Below are 12,155 nucleotides of genomic sequence, written 5' to 3' on the forward strand. Positions count from 1 at the left end.
GGGACCTGGGAAATGGTCTATTATCCCCTCTCTAGGTATCATTAGTTGGTATCATGTGTTCCCCTCATTTGGGTTTCCCATTTGCTACCTTCTGGTGTGTTCCAGCTGTTTGTTGTATTGGGGTCATAAATAATACATCTTTACTTACTGGTGTGCCTATCCCTGTTCCTTTCTCAGGGGTTGTGTTAGCTAAACTTTTCTCATTCTTAAGGAGTATTTTTTGCCATTTAAGGACTTGATTATTCTGATAGTCACCTATATCCCTTTGATACTTTTTTCTTCTTAACTTTATTATCCTGGTCTTGTTTATCCAAATTTTTATTTTAATCATTTGTTAATTTAGCATGGTCTACATGGTCTTTATATGGTTCTATTTTTTCTTTAAGATTCCTGATTGCTGAATCTAATGTACACAGTTTTCTCTGTTTCCACTTGGTGAGAAATTCCAATACTTCTATTCCCTTAGCGTTGAAGAATGTAAACCATTTATCAACATCCTCATTTTCACAGGAAGAAGCATCTGTATTTTCTTACTACATGCACACAAATCACATAAACCCTTTTACAATAATAGCTCAAAATGTGTACTCACAAAAAATGAGAGAATGTGTTCAAATTATGTCCAGTTCTTATTTCGCCATTTGCAGCTGAATGTTTTTGAGTGCCCTGTCATACCATGTTTTTTGATTGCCTGTGACTAATCTATTATGGGCAGAAGATTGGTTAAGTGGTTAGCATTTCCACCTAGCAGCACTAGGGTTGTGGGTTTGCATCCCAACCACAACACTTCCCGCCTGGAGTTTGTATGTTCTCACAGTGTCTGTGTGAGTTTCCTCCGGGAACTCTGGTTTCCTTCCACACTCCTAAGACACGCTGGTAGGTCAATTGGCTTCTGTCTAAATTCTAAGAAATCTGACAACATACTGACACATTGCATCACATTAGTGGACACCGGAACAGAGACTTTGGTATATGTTCCCATTGAAGTTTCAGCTGAATCACTGGCAAGATTAATTAAAGTGCTGGATACACTTCTACACTGTGTGCACCATTATTAGGTAAGTTGTATTTTTGAGGATTCATTTCATTATTGAACTACAGTGCTCTTGGTCAATCCAAAATGTTCATAAATCTCAAACCTGAATGTTTAAGAAAGCAAAAGTGAGGTTTTGGCTTTCTTAGGAGAATTGCTATGTGTGCACAATTTTAGGGCAACTATTAGTGTGCAGAAATTTATGCAACATAAGTAAAAAATAAAAATGTTCCTATTTCACTTGTTTATTGTCATCTGTTAAAGTGAGAATAAAAGACAAACAACTAAAAATTTACACAAACATTTTTGACATAAAAAACAGTGACCAATATAGCCACCCTTCTTTTCAATAACAGCCATAAGCCTTCCATACATGGAGTCTATCAGTTTCTAGATCTGTTGACGATCAACTTTTTGTGCAGCAGCAAGCACAGCCTCCCAGACACTGTTCAGAGAAGTGTACTCTTTTCCTTCACTGTAAATCTGCCATTTAAGAAGGGCCCACAAGTTCTCAATAGGGGTTATGTCAGGTGAGGAAGGGGGCCATGTCATTTTTCTTTCTTCTTTAAGGCCTTTACAGGCTAGCCATGCAGTGGAGTACTTTGATGCATGCAATGGAGCATTGTCCTGCATAAATATCATGGTCTTCTTGAAAGATGCAGACTTTTTTCCTGTACCACTACTTGAAGAACGTGTCTTCTAAAAACTAGCAGTAGGTTTGGGAGTTTGGCACACAGCAGGGAGGCAGAACTCTTGCAGGAAAGGGTTAAGTCCAGGTTAGATCCTCAGCGCAGGGGTTGGCACACAGCAAGGATGCAGAACTCTGGAGGGCAAGGTTTAAGCCCAGGTTAAATCCTCAGAGCAGGGGTTGGCACATAGCAAGGAGGCAGACCTCTGGAGGGCAAGGTTTAAGCCCAGGTTAAATCCTCAGCGCAGGGGTTGGCACACAGCAGGGAGGCAGAACTCTGGCAGGTTAGATCCTCAGCGCAGAGGTTGGCACACAGCAAGGAGGCAAAACTCTGGCGTGCAAGGGTTAAGTCCAGGTTAAATCCTCAGCACAGGGGTTGGCACACAGCAAGGAAGCAGAACTCTGGTGGGCAAGGGTTAAGTCCAGGTTAAATCCTCAGCGCAGGGGTTGGCACACAGCAAGGTGGCAGAACTCTGTGGAGAGAGCAAGGCACCGGTAGCAGTGGCAGGCGAGACAGGCTCCTCAAAGGTCCACGGGTCCTGGGATGGAGAGGGGGCTGTAGGATCTGGCCACAGCACAAGACCTCTCACAGCACAATAGCAGGAGGTTCAGAGGAGCAAGCAGGGGGGAGACTGCCCATGCCAGGGTTCTGCTCTGGTATTTATCTCTGGAGCAGGACGCTCCCAGGTTGCTAGGCAACAGAAGCCCTGGCATCGGGATGCTGTGGCGATAAACCCCGCTCCCTCGCGCCAGCTGCGCACAGCGAGCATGACCTTTATCTTCAGCGGGCGCAGAGCGCGGGAACATCAGAGCCACGCTGTGCCCGCCGAGACAGGGGAAGGGGATGCGCAATAACAAATAACATATAGGTGGCCTGCATGTGGGGAATCCACATGTAGGCACAGTGGGGAGAGAAGACTCCTCGGCATGTGGTCGAGGAGAAGTGTGGAATTCCCCAGCAGAAGGCAGCTCCCTGGCACCCAGCACACCACTTATGTGGGCTACGGGCACACGCAGGGGCATGTAATGGAGAAGTTGAGTGCAGGGATCCGGAGGGGGGTGGGGGGGAAGAAGCACAAGGAGCGGGGGGGCCATGACACCAGCCCATACCAATACCCCATCTCTACCTTGCTGGAGTCTGAGTCGAAGTGGAGCTCTTATCCAGCCATGGGCCCATCCATCTGGTCCATCAAGAGTCACTCTCATGTCATCAGTCCATAAAACCTTTGAAAAATTTGTCTTTACATATTTCTTGGCCCAGTCTTGACGTTTCAACTTATGTGTCTTGTTCAGTGGTGGTTGGGTTTCAGCCTTCCCTACCTTGGCCATATCTCTGAGCACTGAACAACTTGTACTTTTGGGAACTCCAGGTAGGTTGCAGTTATATGACAGCATTGGAGGATAGTGGGTTCCTGGTAGCTTCACGTTGGATTCTTCTCAAATCTTTGGCAGTTTATTTGCAACTTTTTTTCCCAACGTGTTTCTTGCGACCCTGTTGACTATTTGCAACAAAATGTTTGATGGTTTTGTGATCTCGCCCCAATATCTTAGCAATTTCAATAGTGCTGCATCCTTCTGAAAGACTTTTTACAATTTTTGAATTTTCGGAGTCAGTTAAATCTCTTTTTTGGCCCATTTTGTCTGAGGAAAAGCTGCTGCCTAATAATTATGCACGCATTTGATCTCCTTAGGCCACACCCTCCCTCATTACACAAATACACATCACCTGATATGCTTAAATCCAATAAGCATTCAAATTTATACAGCTTGGAGTTTGACATTATGCATAAAAATGATGATTAGGTCAAAATACAAACTTGCCTAATATTTGTGCACACAGTGTGTAGACAAGGCTCTCTGTGACACAGGTGTAAATGTTTTATACTTGTATTTGTCAGGAGTCTGTAATTTGCATTGTGTTTATTTAAATGTTCAGTACTGAATGATATGGTGCTATGAAATAAAATAAATTAATATGCCACCCAGAGATCTCTTTCAGTCTATCTGGGCAAACTTAGTCTTGCAGTGAAACTAGAGGAATAATGAAGTTTGTGCTGTAACACTAGACATGTAACATGCAAATACTGTATGTCTGCCCATGTACTATATAGTACTGTATTGTATGAAATGTAATGTAAAAAATACAATAAATTGCATTTATTCTGCCATGTATGAACAGGTGGTAATGCCCAACTGTGTTCCATCACAGCAGTAGGCAGCCCAGTATGCAACAGATCTGATGGCAGGGCTGAGCAATATGCCTGTATATGGCACAAACCATGCAGGCTTGCCCACGGTTCCTGGAGGGTGCAGTAGTGGATGGTACCAGTACAATTAAAAAGAAAAATAAATCTTCATTGACACACATTGGTATAATGATAATCTTGTCCTTTATTCACATAAAGCTACAAGGATCATCATGTTTTGGGAGCTCTGCTTTGAGAAAAGAATCCCAATCCCTAATGAGACTCTTACGTGGTGTGCTGTAACATTTTGTTTAAAATGTGACATCTATGCGTTACACAACTCACCCCTACTTACTCCTCATTATTATTATGACTGTCATATTTCCTATTATTTCAGTACACTATGTGACAGCTGACAGAAAAAAACTTCATTTTATTTTGAACAGCTTTTCCTTATGGCTGGAAGAAAGAGAAAGAAAAGTAAGACCTCTAATTACCTGATCTCAGTGGATCCTACAGACCTGTCACGTGGTGGAGAAAGTTTTATTGGTAAAGTCAGGTAAGTTAACCCCTTCACGCCTAAGAGTAAAACAAATCTAAATGCCTAAACACTAATTTGCAATGTTGACGTGTTAGTAAAACCGTAAATAACATCACAACTACTTTGTACATCCAGGTGAATTGGACCTTGTTTTTTTCAGGACAAATTGGGCTTTCATTTGGTGGTAAATGGTAATGGATATCTCTTGATTTTTTTATTATCAAAGGAAAACTGGCCCAAAATAGAAAAAAAAAATAATTTTTTAAATTTAGCTGTGTGTTTCTTGCTACTACCATAACCTACCATCAAAGAACAACCCAAAGTAAATTCTCCAGCTCTTGACGATCGCAGTGATACCGTATGTGTATGTTATTTGTTGTTTGTACCCGTAGTACAGCCCATAAACAATAGTGCACATTTTATTTTGTTTTTACCTAAAACACACTGACACCAATTTTTTTTAAATCCTGACCTTTGACTCTGACCTTTTTACCTTGAATTTTGACCCTGACCTTGACCCAAACACTTATCCTGGCACTGAACTAGATCAAACCTTGATCTAGGTATTTTTATTTATTTTTTTTCTTTTATTTATTTATTTATATTTTTTTATATATGTATTTATTTACTTTTTTAACAAACATTTTTTTCCCTCTATCCCAGGAGTCAGGGAGATACAATGTATCTCTCCCCTCCATTCATAGAGAGAGAAAAAAAACACAAGGGGGCCAGGCTGTACAGTGACTGATCACTGTGATAGCCAATCAGAGGCTATCACAGTGATCATGTGACCCGGACTCGGGAGTCCCAGGTCCCGATTGTTAGACCGGGTCCCAGGGCTCTCAGTGACACCGCAGTTCTGTGAGGCCGCATATTTGTGTTACGTCGACGTCAAAGTATTCTTCTAAAGGCTAGACATTTTTGCTTTAAAGTAGAACTATAGGCAAAACTTTTGTTTTTCCATTTTGGATAGAGTAAGGGAGGGTTATAAGCCCTGTCAGGTTTTTTTTTTCACCATTTGTATCCCATTGTGGAGATTTACCTTCACTTCTTGTCTCATAGCCAAAACAGTAAGTAAGAGGAAATCCCTGCAAATTAAGGGAATCCCTTGGGACCCCCAGGTCACCAGAGCTAGTGTCCCTATTGGTAGAGATTTTGCGTCTATTACTTATCTGGGGATAACCCAAAACTTTAGGTAAAAATAGTAAGCAGGACAAATACAGAGAGGGCAATCTCCCTAACGGGGGCACAGACAGCAATAAACACATGATGATCTACTCCCTGTCCACTCTTTCTAAGGGTCCTTTCACATAGGGCAGACTCCAGATGCGATCTGCTTGCTCAGCAGGGGATCTATCCGCTGATCCTCACGGAGCAGATGGATAACAGGTCCGTGTATGCTCCACTTATGCAGAGTGGACACGGATACAGCCCGCTCTCCTCTCTGGGCGGTTGGATGTAAACAGACCGCCTGTCCGTTTACACCTGACTGCCATCTGATTTGATCCGCTAGATGAAAGGGGAATGGATCCCCCATCCATCTGTTTTTAATTGGATTGGATGCAGGCGGGTATAAACAGACACGTCTTTTTACATCCTCCATAGAGGAGAATGGAGGTTGTGATCGGGTCTGCCTGAAAAACAGACAGGCGAACCTGACTGGAACATTCATTTGAAAGAAGAATAAAACAATAAAAAAAAGTTTTGGCTTTAGTTACACTTTACTGCATTCCCTGAATTAAGGTAAAATGTCTTAGTAGTTGTATTGTGCCCCCATCTCCCTGTATAATTACCTATCTCCTATCTCGATCCAGAGCTGTGCCCATCTGCAGCGGCTCTGGTGTCTATTGCTCTCTTCACAGGACACAGAAGAGGCAGCAGGAGCCAATGACTCCTGCTGCTGTTAATCAAATCCTGTGAGGAGGAAGGGTTGAGCCACGCTGTGTACATCTATGGACAGACACAGCCCAGCTCTGGAACAAGCCTGCAGCTTGCTATGGCGGCACACACAGAAAAGGAAGAGCTGAGAGCACCAAAAAGGGACTGCAAAAGAGGAGGTTTGGGGATGCTCTGTGTGTAGGTAGCTGACTGGATACAAACCAAAACATGTCCCAAATCAAAGCTTTAGTTTTTTGTTTTCCTGGAACACATTTTCACATAAAACAATAGAAATGAGACTAGCCTGCTCCTCCTCAATAATTGGGTTAGATTATATAAGGATTATATATTAGGAAGCAGCTGAAACAAAAAAATATCTTAGGCTGAATTTAGTTCTTTATTCGCAGTTCAAATATCCTTTCTACTTCCAGAAAGTGAGATCTTAGTACACTTAAAGGGGAATTCCAGGCTGTACCTAACTGATCGTAAAAATGTCCCCAATCACCTACTAACACCAATGGTGACTAACCTGTGTAAGAAAGGTGTATATACTTATCTATTTTTAGGCTGCTCTGGTCCAGTCACGTGATCCAGCTCCCCTGTGTCAGCCAACAGCAGCTACAGTGGAAAGGAGATAGCACCCACCGACAATGGATAGACAATATGAGTTTATGGATGATGTCAATTCTCACAGGCATTACCAACCATTGTTGAGTGCTCTCTCCTCTCCCCTGAAGCCACCTCTGGCTGACACAGAGGAGATCACATGTTCGGACTGCATCGACCTGAAAATATGTAAGTATATACATCTTTCTTACACAGGTAAGTCAGCATAGGTGTTAGGAGTTGGGGGCAGCAATTTTAAGACTAGATAGGTATAGCCTGGAATTCCTCTTTAATTCCACTGTAATTAGAAGTCATGTTCACCTCTAAATTGGGTTAAAGTAGTGTTAAAGTAGAACTCCAGACAAAACCTTTTTTATAGAGCGAAAAGTGTCAGAACTCCAGTAGTAGGTTTTTATTGCTGTCTTTGTTCTCCGTGGAAAGATTTCTGTGACAGACAAAGCAGGGAGTGAGTAGAAATCTACTCAAATTGGAGAAAAAAATCCAAATTCTGACAGTTGTCATTAGAACAGGTGTCGCCATTGAAAAGTTTGCCCTTTACTAATCTAATGGTGACAACTAGTTGAGATAGGACCTGGTGGCCCACCTGCAACTGTTCTTGTTGTTTTTGTTGAGTGTTCTGTTCTTCTTTTCTTCCTTTTTTTTTCTGATTTTTATTTCTTTTACTTAATTTCTCCATACTCTGTAAAATCTTGATTGACCCGATACTCAATATTGATAAAAAGGGCTCTTAAGGATGTAATCCTACTGTGTTTGATGTATACATGCAATGTACATTTCTATCTGTACCCATCTGTAAGATTGTCTCATGCCCTGTTATCTACTTATGTACTCCCTTTCAATTTTCAATAGAAACAGTTTGGATTGAAAAAAAAAATAATGGTGACAACTATAAAATGTTCGTTTTCCCCTCACTTCCAGAACAAGTAGAGTCGGGAAAAAGACAGAAATAAAAGCCTTACAGTGAACGTATTCCTTCTTTTCTATTCAATCCTAGGAAAAAGTTTTAGCTAGAACTCCTCTTTAAGATGGATATGATTATAAATATATACAACACACATACCTTTAAATTTTGTGTAATTTTTTTTCATTTTATGAATTAACTAGAGTTTATAAAATGAAAGTTAAAAGAAAAAACTGACTGTGTTCATTTAGGTCAGTGTCAAAGTATATGTTATCCTAAATATCTATTTTTTTCATTTGTGTGTTCACATATGTGTATTTTATAAATCATAGTCTCTATAATTTTCATGTACTTGTTCCATCAGAAGTACCTGGTTGATCCTGCCAGTCACCTTTCTTCCTTGTTCTAGCTGACCACACAAAGCGCAGAAGTTGATCTGTTAGCCTGGTCAGTTTTCATTCTATGGTTGGCCTTTCCAAGGTACAGGACACTGTGCAGACTGCAGACACACAGCATGCCTGTATTGGGTGGTTTGTTCTTCCACCACACCCTCTGACCAATCACAGCCTGTTTCTGGCACACACCCCTTCCCAATCAAATCTTGCCTCTTGAACACACCCCCTGCTCAAGCACAGCCTTCATCTTGTATCAGGCTGAGCAGACTGTGGAATACAGATACATTGGGGGGAGATTTACTAAAACTGGAGAGTGCAAAATCTGGTGCAGCTTTGCAGCTTCCAGGCTTTAATGTCAAAGCTTAAATGAACAAGCTGAAGTTAGAAGCTGATTGACACAATTACTTGACAAACCACAGATGGAAAGGAAGCCTTTTCCAGACCTCTTAGGACCCTAGAAACGCTATGTCTGAAAGGGAAATCCATTTACAAAACCACCTCTTTGGCCCATTCTTGGCTTCAAAACAATCCCTCTGGCACCCCCAACAATTTTCGGCTAGGTTAGGAATCAGCCTTTCAGGCAGAGTTCTCTGATGACCAGAGAAAAGCTTGCATCTTTGCTCACAAATGCTCCATTAGCACCAGGACTCAAGAAACCTCCTACAAATTGTTAATGCTTTGGTATGCTATGCCAGACAGGTTAAAGAGGTGGTGTCAGGAATGGTCTTATCTCTGGTAGTGCTGGGGCTTACCTGCCTTGTGTCCTGCAGTACCAGTGCTGGCCAGCGGGTGCTCTCAGCAGTCAGTGTCTCGCTCCTGCAATCAGGCCATCACCGGAGGCTGATTGTAGGAGGTGTATTTAAGCAGGACCAGGCCTGCAGTCAGTGCCTTGGTGTATTGCTCCCTTGTGCCCTGTAGCCTGATCCTGTATCCTGCCTGCCTCTCTGCTTTGATCCTGACTCCGCATGAACTCTGCCTGTACCGACCTCGGCTACTCCTGACCACTTTCCTGCCTGCTCCTTGTACCATGTCTGCCCATTAGCTACCGACCCGGCCTGCCCAACTACGTTTGGTGTTGTACATATTGTTATCTGTTGGAGGTTTGGTTTTGTTTGCACTGTGTTTATGTTTAGCCTTGCACTGCATTTATGTATTGTTTAGCCTTTAATAAATTGTATTGTTTTATACAATACCCGAAGTCTGCGTTTCCCTGTGTCGGTCCACACATCTCTGGTCATACCCGGATCCCTGACAGGTGGTTTCCTTAGACATCAGGCTTATGCTTTCGCTGCGAGTCAGCTTAGGGATCCTTGTTTCATATTTGGTGGCAATGCCCACAGCTGAAGCCATTTTGGGATGATGTTCGAGAGCTGATCTACTCTATTACGGGGACTGCATTGCCATTAACCCCTGAATGTTGCCTCCTTCATATTTCTGTATTCTCTGAAATCGTACAAGAAATCCTTGGTGTGACACCTTTTGAATGCGGCTAAATCCTTCATTCCCAGGCACTGGAAGACCACTCATACCCCCTCGATCCAAGACTGGGTAAGAGAGGTTAATGCCACTATGGAATTGGAATGCTCACTGGCTATGACTGATGACATGGTAACCAGATTCCACAAATTGTGGTCCTGTTGGTGTGCGTTCACTTTTTCAGAGAAGTATAAGGGGCTGATGGGCGAATAGCTCTTTTTCTCTCCTGGACATGTGGGCCATGCTGGTGAATTCTTGGCACCTCTCGTAGGGATGGTCCTGCCCTTACTATTGTTATTCTCATGCTTTCTCTACTAGCTTTTCATCCTTGACATTTGTACCTGCAAATTGTAAACATTTTAATATATGAACGCATCCTGCAGAATAATGTTGTGCTTATGCTACTGAGTTTGCTCCGAATCTAATTTGTATAATTGTGTATTTCATGATACGATATTATGTCATGTCTCCTTGCAGTTCATTTCTGTTTATATTTTCTGCTTTTTGTCTGAATAAAAGCCAATTGTTAAAAAAAAAAAGAATCTGATTGGCTACGATGCACAGCCGCACCAGATTCTGAGTGCTCCAGTTCTAGTAAACCTCACCTCTTGGGTGTCTGCACAGTGTCCTGTAACCCAGCCCCCAGATCAGATAGAAGAGATATATGGTCAAATGACAGAACATTTTAACCTTGTGAAAAAGGTAAGAAAATAATTTCTGAAACTAAAGTAAAGCAGGTATGGCACTTGGATAGTTACTGTACAATGGTATTAGAAAGTGTTGTGCTGGCAACTGCTTTAATATTCATCTTCTGATGTTTGAGAGTATAACAAAAGCATTGTAAGAGCAGTGACCATTAACATACAAATGTCTCATTAGTGTAAGGTACATTGTTTGAACAGTGTGAAATGCTACCTAAGTCTCATTAGAAGAGTGAAAACAGATTTCAGAATAAAGAATCAACACAAACATATAAATTAATGTCATTCCAGATCAAACATGCTAGGAACCAGATTCACAGTTTTTGACAATGGAGTGAACCCTGACACAAAGCCATTTGTGCAAGAGAGAGAATCGCTCAGACAAGAACTGGCATCAATATGTTATGTAAGTTATAAAACTCTTCAATTATTCAGTCATAAGGGTCAGTATAAAGTCAATGTAGATAAATGTGCCTATGGCTCCTGCTGCTGTCCCAGCCAATGAGGAGGGAGAGACCAGGGACAGCCAAAGCTCTCGTGCACATCGGTGGAACGAGATGGGGCTCAGGTAAGTATTAGAGGGGCTGGGGGGATTGCTGCACACAGATGGGTTTTTTTTACCTTTATTCACAGAATGCATGAAGGTAAAAATCCTTGAGCCTTTACAATTGCTTTAAGAAGGGATGGTCAGACTTTTGAATACTATACAAATGTAAATAGTAATGGCCTTGAGTATGATCTCTTTCCTCCTTCTTCTCCATATTGTAATATAAAGTAAAACATTCAAAAGGAAGCATGGGATCCTTTTGTAATCTCTTGTTTAGGTGAAACTGGAAATCCAGCTGCATAGATCTTTTTTTTTTCTCTGAGGGACACAGCAAGCACATGGACATATTATTCCACCAGCATCTAGCAAACTCTAAAGTATTTTGTAAATTAATTCTAACATATACTGACAAATATACAGGCTGCTTTTGTTACTTGTCCGCAAGTCTCTGGCTTTAAAACGTAATCATTGATGAAGCATACAGACAATAAAAGTCAGAATAGAGACAATTTCCTATCTATATTTTCCAGGTCAGGAACTAGGAAAGTATTAGAGCCAATGAATTATGATGACAGCCATAAAGATAACAATTTCAGAAAGTGAGGTCAGCCATGTATACTGGTCAGCTAATATACATTAATATATATTCTCTCAGTACAGGTTTCCTTTAATATTGGTCACTTGCAAAATGTCCTTTATCATCCTGACATTACATTGTATATAGCAGCAAAATACATTTTTCATAACATGACAGCAGCAGCATCAATATTCTTAAGAAATTCCAAGCACAACAGTCAGCATTGTTAAACTAGCCAACAATGCCCTTTACTCTGTATCTAATAAAATTGCAGTTTTATATCCAAGGTTGAATGTAGGAAAAGGCAGAAAATACTCAAAAGTGCTGATCCCACACTAGCCTAGTTATCCATTATACTTCAGTAATCATATAATGATAGACACAGTTTTTCAAGTCAAACTGGGTCAGTTGTATTTTTCCTTTTTTTATCCTCTAACAGGAAACCAATGTTCTGGGGTTCAGAGGTCCTCGCAAAATGACTGTTGTTATTCCTGGGATGAACCAGGACTGCGAAAGAGTGTGCATACGGCCGCGTAATGTAAGTTATCTGTAAGATCATCAAAATCATTGGTCTTTGAGCTTAGCAATGTTTGAAGTAGGTGTGT

General features: G+C 41.4%; 1 protein-coding gene across 3 annotated transcripts in view; it reads left to right on the top strand.

Moving 5' to 3' along the window:
- The window catches only part of LOC149458730 (tubby-related protein 3-like), an 85,596-nt gene that overhangs the window by 67,845 nt on the left and 5,596 nt on the right, over positions 1-12,155 (top strand). For 2 of the 3 annotated variants that reach the window (XM_089681818.1, XM_089681819.1), the window contains exons 11-13: positions 4,354-4,466; positions 10,718-10,832; positions 11,990-12,088. In XM_089681818.1, coding sequence (XP_089537944.1) covers positions 4,354-4,466; positions 10,718-10,832; positions 11,990-12,088 — 327 coding nt within the window. The remainder of the gene's footprint in view (positions 1-4,353; positions 4,467-10,717; positions 10,833-11,989; positions 12,089-12,155) is intronic. The other variant, XM_089681820.1, reaches the window with a different exon arrangement.

Source organism: Staurois parvus, unplaced genomic scaffold (genome assembly GCF_062004578.1).
Source record: "Staurois parvus isolate SC_StPar_1 unplaced genomic scaffold, SC_StPar_1.0 ptg000279l, whole genome shotgun sequence".
NCBI lineage: Eukaryota > Metazoa > Chordata > Amphibia > Anura > Ranidae > Staurois > Staurois parvus.